The sequence below is a fragment of the Artibeus jamaicensis genome, unplaced genomic scaffold, assembly GCF_021234435.1.
Source record: "Artibeus jamaicensis isolate MK-2021 breed Jamaican fruit bat unplaced genomic scaffold, CSHL_Jam_final scaffold_1019, whole genome shotgun sequence".
Lineage (NCBI taxonomy): Eukaryota > Metazoa > Chordata > Mammalia > Chiroptera > Phyllostomidae > Artibeus > Artibeus jamaicensis.
In genome coordinates this window covers 5,048,969-5,071,506 of record NW_026522025.1, presented here as the reverse complement: position 1 = coordinate 5,071,506, position 22,538 = coordinate 5,048,969, and the positions used below count along the sequence as shown (strand labels likewise).

The 22,538-nt window shown below is 54.1% G+C and overlaps 1 protein-coding gene across 1 annotated transcript in view; it reads right to left on the bottom strand.

Moving 5' to 3' along the window:
- ACOT11 (acyl-CoA thioesterase 11) overlaps positions 1–22,538 on the bottom strand; it is a 36,259-nt gene that overhangs the window by 5,212 nt on the left and 8,509 nt on the right. Inside the window, exons 2-11 of the mRNA XM_053655499.1 lie at positions 14,533–14,743; positions 13,511–13,580; positions 9,887–9,947; positions 8,178–8,276; positions 7,546–7,681; positions 5,649–5,805; positions 4,113–4,232; positions 2,558–2,702; positions 981–1,036; positions 89–155 (exon numbers count right to left, since the gene is read on the bottom strand). Coding sequence (XP_053511474.1) covers positions 89–155; positions 981–1,036; positions 2,558–2,702; positions 4,113–4,232; positions 5,649–5,805; positions 7,546–7,681; positions 8,178–8,276; positions 9,887–9,947; positions 13,511–13,580; positions 14,533–14,671 — 1,050 coding nt within the window. The 5' untranslated portion in view covers positions 14,672–14,743. The remainder of the gene's footprint in view (positions 1–88; positions 156–980; positions 1,037–2,557; positions 2,703–4,112; positions 4,233–5,648; positions 5,806–7,545; positions 7,682–8,177; positions 8,277–9,886; positions 9,948–13,510; positions 13,581–14,532; positions 14,744–22,538) is intronic.

The following is a 22,538-nucleotide window of genomic DNA, read 5'->3' as shown; positions in this document are numbered from 1 at the left end:
AGCCTGCCTCCAAACCCACTCTGACACCAGGGAAGGTGGGGGCACCAGTGGGCCCGAGGGACTCTCCCGTCAGAGCCGAGGGCCTTACCTGGTTGCTAGGGTCCCAGGGGACAGAGAGAGGCATCTCTGTCTGCTTGCAGGACACGATGTACTTCCTAGGAGAGAGAGATGACAACCTTGACCCCTCGGGAGCCCATCTCTGTGGATAGAATGCACTGCGTGCCAACCGTGTGCCGGCCCTGTGCTCGGCCCAGGAGGTGGGAGAGGCTCCTGTCTGCCCGGGCAGACTGGGCGGGTACACGGAACACAGCAGTGCGAACATGCAGACTCGGACAGAGGTGCACGGGCCAGAGGAAGGGCGCCGGTGCTGATGCCGGTGCCTTACACCCTGGCTGAGCTAAAGCGACTTCACCCCCATGCCTCAGTGTCCCCATCTGTGAGATGGGATCTGTAGTCACACCTGCCTCGTAGGGTCATCATTCGAACAGTGCTGGGCCCATAAATCCTCCATAAAGAAGCTTTTCTCATTAACAACAATGTGGTAGAGACCTCAGGTGTGTGCTCAACTCTTTTCAGTTTGTGAAGAGCTTCCTTAGCAGAGTCGCTCAGACCTGGGTTTTTGTCTTGAGCAATCACTTCTCCTCTCAGGGCCTTTCTTTCTCCATCGGCCAAAGGGGCATCAGAGTCAATGGAAGGAACAAAAGACTTTAAACTGGCCAGACCCAGCCGGGTTCAAATTCTCACTCTGCTAGCTCGTCATCCCTGCCTGTGCGCCTGAGGCCACACTCCCTCCATTATCGGTGCCCTCACGACACAGTGGGCCAGTCAGGCGGCTGTGGAATGACGCTACACGGAGGTGAAAGGCCCAGCCCGTGCCCAGCACAGGGGCAGCATCAAAGAAATGCAAATCCCTGAGACTAGGGGAGCGGGTGGACAGCCCTGGACCCTGCGTCCCCTCCCACCGCCCAGCCCCAACTCACCTGTCCAGGCGGATCTTCCTCCTGGCACTGGCCTCTCGGTAACGCCGCTCACCGTCCTGGGAAGAGAAGCGGGGACAAACTATGATACAGGTGGGACAACTGGCATGCCCCCACCCCTGGCACCGTCTGACAGTGCTGGCACAAGGGCCCAAGGAGGCCCTGCAGCCGTAAGGTATTCAGGACTCATCGGGACAGCAGGAGCCGAAGCAACCTGGACAGCAAACACCAGGCCACTGAGCTCCAGCCCGTCCCTCTGAGTGACTGGGAATGCCACCTGCCCTCACCAGGCCTCAGTCTCCCCCTTGGTAGAAGGGGGTCCCTCAGGGCACTTACAGTGGTAATAAGAAACCACATTTATCGCCCTGCTGGTAGCTCAATGGGAGCATCGTCCTGATGCACCACGGTTGCGGGTTCAGTCCTCAGTCAGGGCACATACAAGTACCAGTGAATGCACAAACGGGGGAATGAGATTGATGGGTCTTTCCCTTTCCTTTCCTCTTTCTTTCTAAAATCAATAATTGTTTAAAAAGAAACATTTATAGAGCACTTGCTATGTACCAGGCATTATTCTAAAGTACTTTTCACGCAAAATTGCATGTAAGCCTTCTGGCAACCCTGAGGTTGGGACTAGTACGATCCCTCATTTTACAGAGAAGGAAACTGAGGCACAGAAAGGCTAAGTGGCTTGCCCAAGGTCACAGGGGAGAGTGGAGCTGGGAACAGAACCCCAAGGGCCTGACTCGGAGCCCGCCCGCATAGTGACTACTTCTAACGCGTCCAGGCTCATGAACATTGAATGGCAAAGGCCTGGAAGGTGCCCGGGGCCTGCAGACTGTGCTGCCCGTCTGCCGGACTGCCCCCCCCCCTTCCACTCTTGACTGCCCAACACCCAGCTGTGGAATGGGAATTTCACAGCCTGTACTCAGCCTTGTGAGGCAGACGGGCAGGCAGGACAGGGACCTCGCCAGAGAGAGGGAACAGCCTCTCCAGCGTCACTCCCTGGCCCTCCACAAGCAAGCCAGGCCTGGCCCATTGGAGGCACAAGGGAGCATTATGTAAGGGACAACCTCTGAACCAAGGCCCTGGCTCTCATCCCTGTGTCCTTGCCCTCCTGTCACCATCATCAGAACAGTCACCACTTCCTGAGTGTCTGCAGGCCTTAGCCGGGCCCAGGGTCAATAGCCCGCAGACCCCCACAGCCTGAGAGACCTGGCCTGCAGGTGCACCTGCTTTACAGACGAGGGCTGGGAGCTCACAGAGGATGCCCACTAGAATGTGGCAGAGGTGGTTCTGACCCACACCTGACCTCAAGGCCAGGGCTCTTCCAACTCTGTCACACCCACTACGAGCCAGGCCCACATGCAGGATCTGAATGCTCTCAGACAGAACAAGTTTCCCACTGGGTACAAGGAAAGCATCCAGGGGTCACACTGGGGCAGTCAGCACTGGCCGTGCCCCAGCAAAGGGGCCAAGCTGGATCTGTCATCCTTGGGGCCTATCAGGGGCCAGCAGCCTCCTCCACCCTGGGCAGAGAAGGAGGGGAGCTGGTGGAAGGGCAGGGTGCTGCACCCACTCACCCCAGGCTGGGGCCGAATCCAGGGCAGCCTCTGGGGCTGGTCATCTGCATCCAGGACCATGAAGGTCATGAAGGCGCTGTTGATGTGCCGCCGATGGGTCTCAGCCTCCTGGCGGTAGGCCTCCACGCACACGCCCACCTCCATGCTGTGGGGGAGGGAGGGCTGCTCTCACACTGGCCAGGCCCTCCCCACTCCCCAACGCACATGCGCCCACGTGGTGTGTGCACACACAGGCACTCCTGCAGCTCTTCCCAGATCAGAGCCCCACTGGCAGGAAACCCAGAACAGTTCCCTCCTGTCAGTGTTTACAGAGCACCACCTACTGCATCCCTGGCCCTACGCCAGTCACTGGGGACACAGAAATGAAGAAGCCCGTCCAGTCCATGACCTTGTAAGCTGACAGATAGGGGTGCAGCAACCAACATATATATACACACACACACATATATAATAGGTAATGATAGCATGTTATGACAACATGTTATAGAGAACATAAGCAAGGAGATGGATGGGGGTACGGAGCCTAATGAGAAAAAAATGTTCATTATACGATCAGCAGCATGCTAACAGCTCAGTGGCTGCAGCTTCTGTATGTCTGACTCTTTTATTAATTATAAAATAGCAGCCACCACCAGCCCCCTCACTGAAGATGATCCTGATCCCAGAATGTAGATGTTATACAGGCGGGAAGGCCAACACCTGAACAGGGCAACAGCTGGCCCACAGTCACACAGTAGTCGGGAGGAGAATCTGGACTAGAAACCGGGCCTTGCAACTCCCTGTTCACGGCAGCAGAATCTGTGCTGGTCAGGCCGTGAACAATAATAATAATAATAATAATAATAATAATAATAATAATAGTAACAGCAGTGGCAGCGGCAGCAGCGGCAATGGCTGACCTTCACTGAACCTCCTCTTTGCCATTCTACTAGTAACATGTCATTGGATACTTAAAACTATAAGACAGCTGTGGTGAGCCCCATTTTACCAGGTGTGAACTGGGGTTCAGAGGAGTTAAGTAATTTGCCCCAAGTCACACAACTGGTAGGAGGTGAGCCCACCTGGAACCCAGGCTGCCTGGCTCCAGATCCTTCACTCTGATTGACTACCCTATGATCTTTGAAATCACCAAAAAAGATAGCTATTTAAGGTGAGCTTTCATGGTAGTGGGTGTCAGGATTCATTTCAAAGATGAGGGTTCTTGGAGATTAAAATGTGTTGTAGGCAAAGGGTGGAAAAGGTTTGATGACAACAGAATACTGTCAATAGGTGGCCTGTGATCCGCAGTGTGACAGGCACGGAGGCAGGAGCCGGGAGAGACACATGATGAACAGGTGGTGCAATCCAAGACAGCAGGAGACCTGGGGCTGGCGGGCCCAGTGGAGGGAACACTGAGGCTGGACCTTGGTGCCGGATCTTGCCCGGCAGCGGGGCAGGGTTTAGACCTCGAATGCAGAGTAAAAGGTTCCTGGCGGGTGTGCAATAGGGTCCCTTCTCGGGCGAGGAAGAGCCTTCTGCCCCCAGATCCCCGGTCCCGCCCATCCTGGCCCCTCACCTATGTTTGAAGGCGTTGTTCACAATAGCCTTGAGCACCAGCCGGTCCCCAACCTGGGATGGTCCCCGGAAATGAAACATCTCAATGGCCTTCAGTGTAGGGTGGGCACGACACAGCCGGCTGGAGGAGGCCAGGCATTGGGGGACAGAAGAAATGCCCTCAGTGCTTCAGCCACTGGTTTGAGTCAGCCTCCTCCTCTACCCCCATCCCCAGACCCAGGCAAACCGCAGGCCCCACCTTCAGGCCTACCCACTCCCACCAGTGACTGCTCTGCCCAAAGGATCAGGACTAAGTCTCACTTCAGAGCTCAAAATACTGAAGTCTACGTGCATAGCTTAAGAGCAGCTGAGTTTGAGGTGACGGACGAGAGCCTAGGGCAGGGCTTGGAGTAATCCCTACCCCATTTTCCTTCCAACCTTTATATCTTAGCATCTGCTGTCCCTTCTACCTGGAAGCCCTCCCCTTACCCAAAGCTACTTGTCATTCAAGGCCCAGCTGAAATGCTCTTCCTCCAGGAAGTCTTCTCTGACTATCCGGACTCTGACTGTCCTCTGAGATCTCACTGCACTCATAGCTTGGGCTGCCTAAAAGGGCATTGCTTAGGCATTGTGTGCCACCCATTTAACACAGAGAAGGGGCCACTGGAACAAGGACAGGGGTAAGGAAGAATTTGCCCAAGGAGGGTGTAGGTTGGGAAGAGCACTCCTGGCAGGAGAAACAGCAAGTACAAAGTTATGAAGGTATAAGAGTATCATTTAGTTAATATCAGTATCCTAACTATAAAAATGCACTGTTATTTAGGATAGGATGAGCCCAAGACAGGCTCAGAGTTCAGAAAAGAAGGAAGGAGTGTTTCACCTCTAGGAAGAAGGGAATAGTCAGAGAGGCTTCATGGAAGAGGCGGGCAGGCTTTTAGCAAACAGCAAATAGAGGAGTGGCACAGTAGGGGGTTAGACCAGGAGCAAAGGCACTGGGAACTTGGAGGGTGGGAAGGGGAAGGGCAAATGGCTTGGTGTGCAAGGAGTGTAAGATACAGGAAGGCAGCTGCAAGGCCAGGTCAAGGGGAGGCCACGGTACCAGGCCCAGAGACTTGGTGTGTCCTGGGCAGGAAATGAGAACTGTGCAGGGCTTTTATTTTCCCCCCAAATTACAAGTTAACATTTATTTAGAAAGTTACAGAGGTAGCAGAAGGGCCCTTGGAGCTTAGGAGAAAGAGGGAGAGAGATACTCGCCTTGAGAGAGAGAAGAGGGAGGTGAGGCACCGGAGTGCTCTCCCAAGAGCACGCATGCCCTGGGGGAAGAAAGCCGCCCACCCACGCAGGGCTTTTTCAGTCAAAGAAGGAATGGCCTGCTCAGGGAAAATCACTGTTTTCTGGTTCTCTGCATCGGAATGTTTCAGGTACCTTAACAGAACAGCCAAGCTCCTGGAGCCTGGAATGCCAACACCACCCTGGGGTTTCTACCCTGGAGCTGGCTAAGGGAAGGAGCGGAGAAAGGAAGGGAGGCAGAGGCAGAGGCAATACACTCTCCCCTCACCTGGCTGCGATAGTGGCCACATTCTCCATCCAGGCCATGATCTGGCCCCCAAAGGTGTTGCCCTGGTGATTGGCATGGGGCGGCAGGACCAGCTCCACACTCTCCACGCGGGTCTTCTCAGCCGGCACCATGTAGCTGCAGTCTCTGCTCTCCAGATCTGACCAAGGAGGGGCAGGAAGAGAGAGAGGGGTGGTGAGAAGCTTCCCAAGGGCAGAGCCTCCCCACGGGCAGCCCAGGAGCCCACCGCCACCTCTCCGCCCCAGCCACATTGTTCCGTTTCCTCGGCACCAGTGTGCAGGACCTACAGGAGGAAGGGAAGGAGACCGCAGAGAGGGACGAGGCTGGCACAGAGCAGGGGCAGAAACCAGCTTTCAGACAACACACAACTGGGTCTGTACTTCAGCTCCACCCCATCCAGGGTGTATGGCCTTGGGCTAGTCAAATAACCTCTCTTGAACCTCGATTTCCCCATCGTGAAGGGCAGATGACAAACCCAGCCCAACAGGACTGTGAAGATGAAATGCAATCTCGGTCCCATAGTGCCTGGCACCAAACTTGGTAGTACACTCCCAAAAAGGGTAGTTCTTCCCTCCCCCTTCCCTGACCTGCCCTATCCCTCAGGGACAATGGCTTTAAGGTACCCTCAGTAGGAAAGGCCAGAGAGGTCAGGGAATCAGATGCTGACATGCCCCACCCAACCCAAGGAAGTGCCACCTTCCAGGGAGGAAGACTTCAGCAGAGAGGGCCCACCAAATAGGCAACATTTTGCTTGGCTTGCAGGCTGCTCACAGATGCCAGATGCAGGGAGTAGGGAGGTTACGGGCCTGAGCCAAGGCCTGGAGGCAGGATGGTAGGACAGGCACAGTCACAGGGAGCAGCCAGGCCTTGGCTCAGTGGGAGCAGAGGGCATGTAAGGGACAGCACCAGACGAGGCTGAGCAGTCAGCCAAGGGCCTGCATGCCATGCCAGGGCATTTGGATCCATCCTGGGGCAGAAGGGCTATGAGGACAGGAGGGACTTAGGGGGGCTGCAGTCAGAAGGGTGGCTGCAGGGCGCCTTGACAACCGACTGTAGGGAGAGCTGAACCTGCCCAGCCACAGCCCTCAGGCCCAGAATAAATAGGGCACACAAAATTAGAAGCACAGCCCACTGATCTCACTGGGTTTAGCTAGTTCTGCTCCTCCCTGCTCTGGGGAGCTAAACTATCTTCGATTTGTCCTAAAATTGTCTCCTTAAAGTTTCAAGAAATACTCCACATCCTCTCCACCTGTCCACATCCTGCCAGTCCACCGTAGATCTGAGCATGCTGGTACAGAACAATCTCTAAGATACACTTTTAAGGAGGAAGAGGCAAGATACAGAACAGTATGTGCCATATATCCCCTTCGGAGTAAAAAAGGGTCTAGATGACATGCGGTGGACTTAAAATGCAAGGAATGCTTCTGGAAAGATCCCCAAAGATGAGAACCAGTATGTTCCTCTGGAGGGGACCTGGGTTCTGGGGCAGGAGAGTCTTGCCTTTTGTTCTATCTCTAGCTCTGTATTTATGCCCATACATATACCTACATTTATATTTATCTATGTATCTACCTACCTACCTATCTACATGGTTTTTACGAATCCTAGAGTCTTCAAGTTCAAGCTCAATACAACCTTCCCAAGTACCTTATATCCTAAAGACCCAAATGCATTTGTGGATGATAAAGCCTTCTCATGGCTGCTGGGAGCTCAGAGGCACTCCCCTTTCACTGAAGGAGACCTTGAGGCAAGAGGGCCAGACAGGCCTGAGGCCACCAGTGGGTAGACATCCCAAGGAAACGCCTTCCCTCCCTCTGCCCAGTGGGGGCCCAGGGCAGAGAGGAAACACCAGCTGCCCGCCCCATCCTCAGCCACTCACTATGCTGAATGACGTAATTGGCCAGGAGGTCCTTGATAGTGTCAGTGTAGACCAGCCGCATGCGCCGGCGCTCGGCTGCCACGCTGTGCTCAGTCTTCTCCTCCTCTGTCCGTGGCGTGATCTGCTTCAGCTTCACCTATGGGGCAGGGGTGGGGTGGAGGGTGCTTGGGACAGGTTCTCTGAAACAGTGCCCGGGCCTGTCCCCCCCACCGCCATCTCATGCCTGGGGTTGCTAGATGGTTACAAGCCTCTGTCACCTCCTTTGTCCACATTTTCCTGTCTCCATGTCGACGATACCCCATGTACACCCTCCAAATGACCCCAGGCTCCCTTCTGGGATAAAGGCACAAGGGATGGGGGTGGGGGTCACTGCAGGACATGAAAGAGAATGGTGAGACCCAAAGAATTCTAATGTGAGACACACAGGGAGGGGTGGGGAAAAGGAGAGAGGGAGGGGTCCTGGGGCCAGACAGCAGTGGGGGGTGGGCCTTCCTCTAGGGGCTGCAGATTCCCTACCATACTGTGGCCTCCACCCCTCTGCCAAACCTCAGCCTCACTGCCCTGGTCCAGGCCCGCCATGCCCGGTGGCCAGGTGGCCCAGCAGTGTCAAGCAGCCAGGTGTAGCCACCTACCTTGGAGAGTTCACGGTGGGCCACGAAGGTGGCCAAGGCCTTGCACACGTTCCATTGCTTCTCAGAGCACAGGTCCTCGGAGGCCACCTGGATGCCCACCTGGTGAGGGAGAGTAGGTGGAGGAGTGAGGAGGGAAGACGAGGAGCTCGCACACCTGAAGCCCCACAGCCCGAGGAGATAGGAAGTCCGATAGGAAACCATTCTGCTTGGTGTGGGCCCAGCCCCCAGTGACAAACATTTACTGCAGGCTAACTTCCTAATATCCATGCTAAACCTTCCAAGGATGAGTGTAACTGGTTCAACCACTTTTGCCCTTTTCATTTGCAAATATCCCTCTTCTGTGATGTGATTAGGGGCATTGACTCCTTTGTTTTCTGTAAAAGGTAACCACCTAAAGCAACCTGTGCAAAGTAAATGAGGACCATCATGTAATGTGCCGAGAAACCCAATAAAGCCCAGTCACAGCAAGGGCTGCAGCTTTTGCTCCCCTTGGGAGAGAAGCCATGCCCGCCCTTTCCCTCCACTGGACTCAGTAGTCTGTGTGAATGTCTCATTTCATCCATAACGACGCAGACACTGGGCCGATGTTCGCATCAAAGTCCCACCCAGGCGTGGGCTCTAGTAGTATTTCTCCTACCAGGGGAGTCAAACTCATTTTCACCGGGGGCCACATCAGCCTCAAGGCTGCCTTCGAAGGGCCTAATGTAACTTTAGGACTGTATAAATGTAACTACTCCTTAACTAGGAGCAAGGAGCTCGGCACTGCTGCTGGACGGAAACAAGGCACCGGGCCAGGGCCGGATTCGGCCCGTGGGCCTTGTGTTTGCCACCTGTGTCCTAGACCCACCCAGTCTAGGAGGCTAGAGACCTGGGGTAGGTTCTGATTCTGCCCCTGGCTCTGGGAAACTTTGGGCAATTCAATTCCCTTCTCTGGGCCTCAGTTTCCTCATCTGTAAAGTGGGGACAACCATACACCCACCCTCACAGGAATATTGAGAGGATTAACATGAGACTGTGTTCATGAAAGAGCTTAAGGTAAGTGTTGGTGAAACTGAAAGGAAGGACATATGGGGGTACCTGGGCACTTATGGGGGGCCCAGAGGAACAGACAGGGCCGCTATCTCAGCCTCAGTGGTCCCTCGGTAACCACTGGCCAGCTGGGTGAAGTGCCCTCGATCTAACGTTCCTGGGTGGTGGAGTCCCTCCCCCAAAGCTCACAGAACCCTGTGCATCACCAAGAGTCCTTCAGCGACCCTAGAATCATGCTCCCACCTCACAGATGGGGTGACAGAGTCTGTGGGAAGTGAGCTAAGGACTGGAGTCCGGTGCTCTCCCTGCTCCAGCCCCTGGCCTCCAGGGTCAGGCCCAGCAGCTGTCTTCCTTGCACTTCCACAATCACCTGGCTGCTAAAGACAGGGTCTGAAGCTAGGCTCGAAGACCCAGGAGGCTATAAGTCAAGTCCCACAGTGGGATCTATGCGGTTTGGTGACCTGGGGCAAATCCCTTCCCTCCCTGGGCCTCACTTTTCCCTTGTGTTATGGGGTATTGGATGGAAGGATCCTCCCAGCCCTGCCAGCTGGTTCAGAACTCCGCTGCCTCCGCCAAGGCTTTGCCAGTGCGAGTGTGCTTGGGCAGGGGCTGACAGTGGACAGGCAGTAGGAAGCCCACCCAGCACCCTCTCATTCCCAGGCAGTGCCAGTCCCGCATACCTCCATGCTGGAGTTGAAGGCCCTGTTCACCTTGGCCTTGATATTCACCACTTGTCCAACACTGGGAGAGAAAAGCAGGAGGTGAGCCTACCACAGGGGACAGAGGGAAGGGACAGAGCAAGGGCTTCTGAGGTGAACTGGCAGCAGAATGTCAGTTTACAGAGCATATTCACACATGGGTGTCACCTAAGTCCTCAAAGCAAGCCAGCAAGATAGTTTACCGAAGGGCAGCTGAGGCTGAGAGGAGCTGAGAGGAGCATCGTGACTTCACTCACCTACTCCCTCTCCCCGACTCCCCCCTGTCCAATGAATGCTCCAGCTTCTTTGTGCTCTCTGCCCACCAGTCCCCTCCCCAGGGAAGCCCTCCTGCTCCACGGCAGCTCTGCAAGTTTCGCCCTCCTAACACTTCTTCCAGCAGACTGACCTTGGTCTTCCCCACAGTCCTGAAGCTCCACTGGGGCAAGGCCTAGCACAGGGCACAGGGCGGTACCTCCATACATAGAAGCCTCCTAAATCCACACATCCCACATTTACCACATACCTACTAAGAGCAAGGGGCTATAAACAGAGGGTGGGAAGTAAAATGCAAACATTTAAAGAATGCCTACTATGTGCCAGGCACTGTACCTGACTACATTTGAGCCTCAAGACAAGTGTGGCACATAGGTTTGGGGGTAGGTTGAACATCAGAGAGGGTAAGACAGTTGCCCAAGGTCACCCAGCTAAAGGTGACAAAGCTGGGATTCTAGTCTGATTCTGTTGACTGCTCTGGCCTGTCCCTCTGGAATGAGTCCCACATCCGGCCGAACAACCAGAATCTCAGGGGGAGCCACCCAGCCTGCCCTAGGCCTCCTTGCTCATTTTTTTTCCATTTCTTTTAACAGTTCTAACAGTCATGCAGGGGACTGTCATTTTTAGGAGACGCACACCGACCGTGGAGGGATGAGTATAATGATGTCTATGACTTACTTTCAAGTGGTTCCGCAAAAAGAGAGGGAGAGAGAGAGAGACTACTTATTTACCATAGATAAAGCAAATTGAGCAACATGCTAATTATTGAATCTCAGTAATTAACTGATGGAGAACTTTGCACTATTCAACTTTTCTAGAATTTTGAAAGTTTTCATGATAAAAAATAAATAAAAGAAAACTTCCATTACCCACAAAATAAAAATAAAAGTTTCTTTTCTGTGGAGCTAAAAAGAGAGAAATCTGTGACCCTACTCCCACCCTCACCCCCTCGTCCTCACCGTCCTCTTCCTCCTCCTCTCCAGCTTCCCCAGAAGCCCACCAGACACCCGCGTGGACGTCGAAGCCCCTCTTCCTCCCTGACTGCCCCCCACCCCACGGCTCAGTATAAAACTGGCCCCCTCCCTGTGTCACTGCCCAGCCTCTTTGGGGGTCCCCTCAAGCCCCAACCCCTGCCCAGGTGTTTGCCTGGCAGAGAGGCAGCTACCATAAACAAATCTGACCCCTATTCAAGCCCTTCCCCACGACCAATTTACTCTCGGGGGACAGAGGAACATTTAAATGACAGCCAGTGATGCGAACAGCAAACCCAGGTGATGGAGAACTCTAGAAGGCAAGTGACCAGGTTTCCTGAACAAATAAATATCAATGAGAGAAAGAGGGGGGTGGAGGGTGGAGGGTGTTGGGGAAGGTATTATATCTATAGACCATTTTTTTAAAACCTTAAGAAACATTATCAATGGACTGCAACCTTATTTGCATCCTGACTTGAACAACAAAAGTAACTGAAGCAACCAAAACAGAAACAAGTTCGTGAGACAGTGGTGTGGGCAATGAAGTGCTGGCTGGATACAAGAGAGATTATTATTAATTGTGTTTAGGTGTTGTGGTGTTGAGATGAAGTTTAAAAAGAGTTCTTACCCTTACAGATACATTTTGAAATATTTTTAAATGGTAAAACTAAAAAAAAAAAAAAAAACCCGTCCTCAGTTTTCCTCGGGTGCAGCCAAGCCTTTCCTGGGCACCAGCCATGTTCCAGGACCCTCTCCAGCTTCCCCGTCCACTGACACCCTCCTCTGCCACGCTTACCTTCACCCTGCTGGGTCTCGCAGCAGAACCACGCATTGGGCATGCATCCCCCCACCAGCCCTCTCCCCAGCTGCCGTGAGTACCAGGCTCCGTGTTGGCAGCAGAGACTCAGACATGGCCCAGAATAACACTGCAGTTCCTCAGCGTCACCACCTACAGTGCTGACAGTACTGGAGCCAGCTCAAACACTTCCTCCAGGAAGCCACTCTTGATTACCCTCTATGTCACTATACCCACCCCTAGACATAAAGGAAATGTGGTCCACTGGTCAAGAGCAAGTGCTCTGGGCCCAGGCTGCCTGCTTGGTAGTACAGCCTGGGTCCTCCTCCAGCTGTATGACCTTAAGCAAGTTACTTCACGCCTCTGTTTCTCAGTTTCTTATTCTGTAAAATGAAGATACTAATAACCAGGACCTCACAGTATTTATCTGAGGATTAAACGAGCTAATGTATTTGAAAAGGCATTGTAAATAATGCATCAATATCGGTTCATCGATTGTGACAAAGGTACCATGTGAATGTAAAGTTTTAACAGAGGATCTGGATGTGGAGTTTATGGAATGCTCTGTACCATCTACAACTGTTTTGTAAATTAATAACTATTCTAAAATAAAAAATATTTAGAAAAAGTATCACAAAGCACCTGTATGTCAGAGATCATCAGGAGCATGGAACTTACCCATGAACTGAAATTATGTTCCTACGTCCGCCTCCCCACAGCTGGGCGCTCGGGCGCACGGGCACTACGCTCCAGCTGACTGTGCGTGCCACGCACGCGGCACGAGCCCTCATCCGGAAAAGGTGCCAGTAGTGATGAGTGACTGGAAAATGAATGTAAGGACCGGCCACACCTTTCCCTTAACCGCAACGCTCCAGGCACCAAGGAAGTCCTGAATAAGCCCCTGGCGCTGATGGAGAACTTAGGAGCAGGCCAGGGGGCACTACAAGCAGACCCTACAAAGGGCTGAGGTCTTGGTGTGGTCCTTGGGTCCCAGCAGAGCTCCGCAGGGACAAAGCTCAACACAGCGTAATGAAGAGCTTTGTAACCAGTAGAGGCATTTTAAAAAAGAAAAAACTGGGAGGCAGCGAGCTCCTCGTCCCTGAAGCTATGTGAGCAGACACTGAATTACCCAAGCTTCTGACTCCAGCTCTGCCAGGGCACCTTGTCTAGAGAACTCCCTACAGTCCAGCAACCAGTGACCCACAGAGAATGCCTGAGATCGAAAAGGCATTCACTGGTTAAGTCTAATCACTCCCAGAGAAAAAGCTAGACTTCACCAAAGTCACACAGCACCCACGATGCTGCCTCAGCAACATTCAACTCCAACTTTGAAGCAACTTCCTTGGCTCCCCCCCAGCTGAGGGAACTGACCCCACAGCAACTAGCAGCAAACCAGCTCCCAGCCGACCGCTGTCCCAGAGTCCCTGAAGGTAGGTCCCTGCTTCCCAGAGGCTTCCCCGACTTCATCCACAAAGACCATCGAGTTCCAGGCAGGAGAGACGGGAGGGATCCCTAGGCTTGTAGTGGGGTACCCACAAGTACCTAGAAGCAGGAGGGGCCACTTACCTAATGGTGTGCTCAAAATAGATATCGTCCATGGAGGCGGTGACGCAGGGACAGCCAGCGTGCCTCTCCGCTGGCATCAGGAAAAGAAAGCCCTGCGTTAGCAGCCTCCCGCATCACGCAGACCTCTGATTAAATGTCAGACCTCCCGAGCTAGGGCCATGCCCCCTCACCCGCACCCTTCTTTACTTTTCTTCAAGGTCGACATGTCCTGTTTGATGTATCTGGTCTGTCTAGCATCTCTCCCTTCTGTTCAGCTGCAAGTTACTGAGGGCGGGGATTTTTGCCTGCCTAGTACATGGCTGTACCCCAATCTCAGAAGAGTGCCTGGCACAGAGTGGACTCTCGGTAGGTAGCTGTTGAATAAATGAGTGGCCGCACCAGCCAGTCTCCTTCCCAGCCTTCTAGAGTGCCCACCCGTCTGCCCAGTCACCTTCGTCCACCTTTGTTTGCGGGCCCGAGTCATTCTTACCCTCAGGTCCCTGCCTTAGTCCCTCTAGAATCCCTTCTCTGTCCCTGCAGCCTGTTCTCACACTGCCCCAGTTTCACCTCCCTTTCCCAATCCCCAAAAAAGAGTGCATGGGGGCAGTTGGGTCACCCGTCTGTCCCACCTCCCCCACATCCATCTTGAGCTCCCTGTGGCCTGGAGGACACTGGGACATCATAAGGAATAAAATAAGTTTCATTCAGCTCAACCCAGTGCAGAGAGCTCTTCAAGGCAGACAGCAGGGTGCCTGCTCACAGCACTCCTAAGCCAGTCTCGGAGCAGCCGTGTTCCCGGCCTCGCTGTGCTGGAGCAGGGACCTGCGGCCACACAGAGCTGGGGCGTTTAGGGGAGAGGGCAGGCCAGAGCTGAGCATCGAGAAATTGGAGAAAGCATTGCAGGCAGGCAGGCTGGGATGAGGGATGAGTGTGGCACTCAGGGAGACAGCAACCACCCCAAAAGAATCTCAAAATATGGAGGCCTCTCCTCTGGGTGTGTGGGGCCAGTGGGGGGAGGGCGGCTGGGCCGATCGCGGTCTCACCGGACAGGCAGGCTGTGGTGTCGATCCACTTGAGCAGCTGCCCGATGCTCAGCTCACCACGCTGGTTGGTGTGACAGGGCAGCACCAGCTGGCTCATCTGTACCTCTGTGGGGTTCCGGTACTCCTCATCGTCGGCCATGGCACCGTCTTTGACCTCTTTGCGTGAGGCTGACTTCCGGGACTGGCGATTGGGGAACACAGAGGCGAGGCCCTGGGGAACAGGCAAGTTCAGAGAAGTCAGCTCACTGCAGGGCCCGCTGGGTCTGCCCTCCCTGAGACCTGAGGGCTGGAGGGAGGAGAGAGAGCCCCTGGGCCCACCTCCCAGCACCCTCCAGCCCAGGGGCACTCTGGATGTCATTTGTGCCCAGGTTCCTTGTAGCCAACACCTCCATGTTAACATGACCTTGGACCCGAAACAGGGGTAGGGGAGAGAGGGGTCACGCACAGAATTCAGTCCTCCTTGCTTCAGCTCGTGGGTCAACGTTTTAAAGTTTTGCCTCTGACTGACCTTCATGCTTGAAAGATTTCCCCTCTCAGTGCAGAGGCCTAGTGAGGCTCCACCCAGCAAGCCTGAGGATTTGTTCCCAAAAAGGTGTTTCAAGAAGCAGCTCCTACTTCATCCCCCAAGGGCCCCTTCCCTGGACTCCTTGCTCTTCAGATGACACCTCTGTTGGGTGCTCATCTGTCTTTAGCACTTAGCTCTACTGACTTGGAGCGCTCAGGACACTCTCTGAGCAGCTGTGTGATGCAGGCCAGGGTTCCAGCAGCCGCCAGCTGGAGAATCAGCTGAGAAAATCCTCAAACTCATGAAGCAGAGGTGGAGTTTCAGCCCAGGGCACAGGTTTTGTTAGTCCTTAGGCAGAAGAGGTGGTGAGGGTTTAGCAGTGGGTGGATGGGGTGGATGAAGAAGGTGGCGCCAACCTGCTATCCCTTCTCTCTACCTAATCAGACTGTGAACAAGGATACACCTGTGCATGTGAGAAAAATGACAGGAGGGACAGGCACAAGTTCCAATTCTCATGGCCATTGCCAATTGTGGTAATGATAACAGCTGCCACCAACATTTATATAGCACCTAATAAATATCAAACACTCTTCTAAGCACTTTGCATATACCAATTCAATTTGATTTGCGCAAGAAACCCTTAAGGTAGGTTTATTATTATCCCCACTTCACTGATGAGGAAACTGAGGCCCAAGAAAGTGTCAGAGCTTAGCTGTGACCCCAGAGGTCTGGCTGCAGCCTGAGGTTCTACCCATCATGCCACACTGCCTGCAGGGGCTCCTGGTGCTGAGTGAGAAGGAAGCCAGAGGCCTGGGCCTGGATTCAGCCGCAAAGAGTGACACAACTTGATACTGAACCTGCCACTGCTGCAGATGGTGGCGGTGACAGCTCAGAGCTGAGAGGGCCCTCATGCTGGGGGTGTGCACTCCTTAGTTAGCTCCCCCCGTGAAGCTCTGTAGCTAATTCAGTAAACTCAGAAAACACTGACATGACTGGTTCAAGGTTGCTGACTTGTGAGTGGTAGAAAAGGGATTTGAACCAGGCCTGTCTGACCCAGAACAGCTTGTAGGTCCCCAAGAGGCAGCTCATTCGCGAGAGCCTCTGGGTACCAGGAACAGTGCTGGGCACCAAGGGGACAAAGAGGAGGGCGGCTGTCCCACGAGCTCTCAGCTTGGGTGGAAGCCTTCGCAGTGCCAGGCTGCCAGCCTTGCAGGATCTTGCAGGCATCTCACAGGCCTTGTGGTCTAAGCAGGAATGTCACCATGGTAACCACTGCCAAGGCATTTCCAGCCTGGTGTGCACTGGGGGCCTGCACGGATGTGGATGTGGGTGGCTGCCTTTCCAGGTGTGGGAGATGCTAGAGGGAGGAGGCAGGCAGACTCTGTTCACCCACACTCTTCCCAAACCCCTCCCACAGCCAGGGGTTCTACACAGAACATTTCAGAAAGAAGCCTGGAGAAAGCCAGGGAAACAGGGCAGGCAAGATGCACAGTGTAAGGGGGCAGAAGCAAGGGAGCAGACGTATGCGGTTTCTGGGCAGTTCTGGGCATGCACACAGGGTGTCCCTGCTTCACAAGCCTATTTTTACATCCACTGCTCACTGGATCCTCACAAGGAAGGGGGACCCCATTGTTACAGATGAGGAAGTAAAGATGGAAAAGCCCTAGACCAGCAGCCAGGACACCTTAGTGCCAATCCTTTCTCTGCTTCTCACCTGGTCACTCCGCACTTCCATCAGGCTCCTCTTTCAAGTTCTGTGGAAAGGACTATCCTCCCAATAGACTCTACATGCTTGAAGGCAGGATCTTTGCCTCATTCATTCATTCATTCATTCATTCACTTACCAAGCACCTCCTCTGTACTAGGCCCTGGGCCAAACACTGAGAATGCAAAGGAGAATCCAGCTGGTCCCTTTGAGAAGCTCCTACTCTCACGCTCATGTCTAGAAGAGCCTGGCACGCAATGGGACCTCGTCAAAGATTTGCGGAAGGACAAGCAGAGACAGACTTGAGTTCAAATCCTACTTCTGTCCCTCAGGTGTTATGTGATCGTGAGCGAGTCCCCTCTCCTCCTGAGCCTCATCCATCACTCATAAGGTGGGCAGGGGCAGTGGGAGGTCGCCAATCCCCAGGGTATCCCCTGGTTCCAGCATTCTGGGGTCTAACCCTGCAGGGCTCCAGCACGCCCAGCTGAGATTTCCAAAGAGGAAGCCAAGGAGCCGGTTTACCCTGTCAGACAGGAAATACTGAGCTTCTCCCAGCAGGGCTCAGTTCCCACCTCCCTGCCCCCTGCAAAGTGCGGGACAAGCCTCACTATGGCTATCCCCCAACTCCTCTCCAAAAGAGGGGTGTAGAGCCCTGGGCTATAGCAGCAGCAGAGGGAACAGAGCAGCACCAGTGGCTCAGGACAGGGCCTCTCAAATTCCAACTCCTCCCTTGGCTCCAACATAGCCTACCATTGTCAGGCCAGGCCAGGCCTCCTCCTCCCCCCAGGCTGGGCAGGCAGCCAGACTGGGAGGGAGGGAAGTGTGCAGCCCTGGAGGGTTTGGCCAATGGGGCCCTAAGAGCTGGGCCACTCCCCTCTCCCCAGCCCCAGCCAGTCACAGGGAAAGCGGAGGCCCTGGATGGAGTCAGGTCCTCTGGTGGCCAGGCAGGCTGAGCCGAAACAGCTGATAGGGAGACGGGGAGGGCGGGGCCCACGAGAAAGGTGGGGCCAGAGTCGTGCCCTCTCAGAAGGAAGCAGTGCCAGGCTCTGGTCCCGGCCACAGCAGAACTGGCCAGATTTGATAATCCCAGATTAGGCCTCAGCTGGCTATACCGTTCGCTCTGTGTCCCTCCTCCTGGGCCAGCCATGCCACAGACCTGCTGGTCAGAGCAGGAGAGGCCACTTGGCCCAATCCCTGCATTGATGGGGAGACTAAGGCACACGGAAGGAAAGGCTGGTCCAGGGTCACATAGCTGGGAGTTAGGCTGAGGCCTCCTGGGCCGGGGCCCCTTCCAGGCAATTTGACCACAGCTCCCAATGACACACTTGACCTGGGTTTCCTCCCTCCCCCAGGGAGCCAAGTACAGATACCCAACCCCCTGAAGCTCTCGGCCTACCCCACCACCCTGACGCACTCAGGGCCCCGCACTGCTTCCATGGCCTGTTCACAGGCCTCCAGGCTCCACCGCCTTCTGGCGTCCAGGCAGCACCAATGGATCCCCCCAGCAACAGACCCACCGACTCGATAACCACAACTTACTGTGTCCTGCCTGGCAGGCAGACCAGTCGGTCCTTGGAACTCCTCCCACCATGGGACCTCATTCTATCCCCCAGGACCACTCGAACCTGTCTGAACAGTAAGCCTGATCAGACAGCTCCCCTGCTCCAGACCCCCCAGGAGCAAGGCCCTGCTTCCTGCTCCTGCCACTTCGCCCGGCAGCTCGACCACAGGAGGTTCCTCAGAGCACCACTCTCATCCTCCTCCGTTCCCCCGGCCATGTGGGTGCTGCTGCTGCCTGGGACCCTTTTACCTGCCTTGTCTGCCAGGTGAGTCCTTCCTCCTCCCTCTCCAAGCTCCCCCGCCTGCGCCTCTTCCCCAGGGTGAGCCAGGGCCCTCCAGTCGCCACAGCCTTGCCTGTCTCCATCACAGCACCGACCACGCCGCACAGTCACCGTGTTCACAGGCGCCTCCCCCATCACACAGGCATTTCCTCAGGACAGAAACAGATTCAGGCCTGGCCCAGAGCAGGTGCCACATAAACACCTACAGAAGAAACTTAGGACAGGGGTCACCTTGGAGCTGAGACCTGAGACTTGAAGATGAGGAAGGTCTGAGGTGCAGAGAGGACCTGAAGACAGCAGAAAGGACAAGCGGGAACAGGGTGCCTCGGGCGATGGGAACGGCCGCAGCAAAGGGAAGCATGAGGTGAAGTACTAGGTACTTGTGCAGGCAGAGACCGAGGCAAAGGGGCTGAGGAGTCCCCAGAAACCATGGAAGACTCCTGGGGAGGGCTGCGACCTAGAGATTACCCACGAAAGGAGACCAGCCAGCAGAGAGATCGTCACACCTGCAGGAACCACCAGAACAGCAGGCCTGGAGCAGAGGAGGCCCGCCCACCCCCGCAGGAAGGTGACCTCTCACCTAACCCCCCACGACAAGCCTTGGAAGTCAGTCTGGCCTGGGTTCAAACTGGGTTCCTCAACTAACGTGTGTAACCTTAGGGCAAACTGCTCAACTTCTGTGGGCCTCAGTTTCCTCAACTGTAAAAAAATGGGATTATAATACCTACCACATCCAGGGGTCAAGAAATGAGAAGCTAAATGAGATCCAGTGTTTAAAGCTCCTAGCACAGGCCTGCCACGTGGCTAACATTTTTGAGCACTCACTGTTAGCATTATAAAGCCAAGTTTAGACTTCCTACAGAAACACAGCTGGGACAGACCCCAATATCATCCACACAGGACTTTACGCAGCTTGTTCTCATCTGTGAGATCACCGTAACTTCATGGTGAGGGTGCGAGACTGTTAAGGGTCAAGACTATTAGCCCATTTAAGAGGTTCCGTGAGAATTCAAAGAGCCACGATATTGGAGCTGGGCCTCAAGCCCAGGTGTGAGACTGAAAAGCCCCCGTTCCTCCCACTCCCGGTCTCTGTGTCCCCAGAGGGGCTGGGGACTAAAATGCAGGCCCCAGGGAGCAGGGAGAAGCCTCCTTCGACTGGTCCCCAGAGCCCCAGGCCAGGCCAGTGAAAGGCCTGGTGGTCCGAGCATGACCACTCTGAGCTGTCCATGGGGGCTGCCTGACCTGATGCCCTGTCCCCACAAAGGTGGCTCCAGCCTCTCAAAGAAACAAGGATGTCCCCCGTGGTTTCCCCACCAGCAAGGCAGACACATTTGTCAACATCCTCAACTCTCCTTCAGGTTCCCTACCTTTCTCCAAAAAAGGCTCTGAGACAGCCTGCACACACACAAAGGACACGCCTGCACATACACAGGACACTCCTGCAGACACACACAAGATGCACATGCACACACAGGATACACCTGCACACAGGACACACCTGTGTGTGCACAGGGCACACACGCACACACAAGACGTGCATGCACTGGGAGCTAAAATGCAAGCAGAGGTAAGAAACCAGGAAACGCAGAAGTGATTATGTTAGGAATCCAGGTGCACAAAGAGGCTGCTGTAGAGTATTGTGTTTGGCCTTGAGACTCCCAGCGGCAAGGCAAGAAAGGTAGCAGTGGGTACCAGACTCAGGTAAAAAGTGGGAGCACTCATCCAGGAAGCCAGCATGAGTGGGGGTGAGGCACTGGGAGCTGTTTCACAGGCTTCTGGTTGTCATGTGCTATCAGACCACAGCTTCATTGTAAAGATAAAAGTCCGAGCACCCTACACAAACATCCTTAAGTTAGTTCCATCTACAGGCGTGCTGGCACTTAACATTTTTCAAAATTTTGAGGCAGGAAAGGTAGAGAATCAAATCAATATTTTTTATTATTACTTCCCATATGCCATTCATTTGGTTAACATTTATTGAATACCTTGTATGTATCAAGTTCTATGCTAAGAGCTTTCAGATGTATTAACTCAGTAATTCTCATATCTACCCTGCAAGGCATTGTTATTCTACCCATTTTACTGATGAGCAAATCAAGGCTGAGAGCAGGTACATTGCCTCTGAGCACCTAGAAAGAGGCAGAGTTTAAGACTGTCCCAGGCCCACCAGCCAAAGTCCACATTTATATCCACATGGAAGGGGGTAAAGACAGAAGAAATTCTCGGCCGAGCCTGGGTAGCTCAGTTGATCAGAGTGTCATCCAGATACACCAAGGCTGCTGGTGACCCCCGGTCACAGCACATATAAGAATCAACCAATGAGTGCATAAATGGAACAATAAATTAATGTCTCTCCCTCTCTCTCTCTCTCCCTTCCTCTCTCTCTAAAATCAATAAAATAAAATAAAAATTTTTCTCAAGAAAAGAAATCTTTCCATCTGAGACTCAGAGAGGGGGAGCAAACTACCCCCAGTTGTGCAGCCAGCCAGCGATGGAGGAGAAAGCAGAGGCCACAGCACCCAGCCCGTCCGGAGCTGCGGCCTGGTGCAGACTGACCCGGCAGCGGGCTCCCGCGTCTGCCTGCCAGCCCTGGGGGAAGCTGCTTTGCAAGGAAGGGGTTTTACTCTGGAGTGACCGGAGTGTTTTGGAACTAGATCGAGGTGCTGGTCACACAACACAATGAATGTACTAAATGCAACTGAAGTATACACTTTAAAATGGGTAGTTTATGTTCTATTTCACCTTGATAATGTTTTTAAAATCTTTTGCAAAACATCTCAGATAAATACTCAGATAAGTAAGCCAGCTAAACTACATTAAATGTAAAATGCCAACTACATTAACAAAAGAGATGTGGGGAGCAGAGTGTTCAGCATGCAACCCGGCACATGATAAAAATGCTGGGTAGTTTCTATGATGAGCTCTCTGGGCCTCAGGTCCCTCCTCCGTCCAATGGAGCCTTTAACTACAGTCTCCAAGGCTTGGCCTCTGGGAGGAAGTCCTCAACAAGGCCCCCAGGGCCCCTGGCAGACAGCCCCGCCACGTCTCCTCTCTTGCTCGCGCCATGTGCCCCCAGCCCCAGGTTTCTTTCAGTTCCTCACGCTCATTGTGCCACAGCGGCCGCGGAGTGGTGGAGCCCTCCCGCTGCCTGAAGCGCTCCCGCCTCTCCCCCTCACTTCTGCAACACCTACTCACCCTGGGTTTCCTGTCTCTTCCGCCGCCCTCGGGCTCCTGGCACCCTACCTCACCTCTTTACCACCCTCTCTGTAATGAATACATTTCATTAATAACAATGTTTATTTAATTGTGGGAGTAGCTGGTTGACACCACACCAGAAGATCCACCAGGCAGGCACCTTCTCTCTCCACTACCAATTCCACGGGCCCGGCACAGAGCCTGGCTCCTTGAGGACCAAATGAATGAGTTTGTTCAGTGGGTCCTCAGTTCCCACTAGGGTCACCCCACAAAGGCAGGGAGAAATACTGGCCATGAGGTCAGGTGAGGTTCCCCAGCTCCCGCCCCTTACCCCTTCACCCCATTCTAGAACAGAGCCCACACATCACCTGCCTCCCTCCACTCCCAGGGTAAAAATAACCTTGTCTGAAATCTGATACCTACCCTCAGCCCCTGCCCCACAAGGGGCCTGCCAGGGGCCGGAGAACATTTCCTCAATGTTCTATCCCTGTGCCTATCCCATCTGATATCCCATGGGCACACACTTAAGGGGTTATCACAGGCCAGGTACACAGGCGACCCAAGCCCAGGTCAGTCAGTCCCAGGTCCCGCCCATGGTGGCCCTAGAACCACAGAGCCAGGCTTAAGCTGAAGTGCAGACCTCCTGCCTCCACCTACAACGCAGCCCTTCCCTCCACCAGCAGAGGGAGGAGGGTTTCGGAGATGGATTACAACAGCCTGCTTCTGTGACCAGGGAAACTGAGGCGCTCTCTGCCCAAGG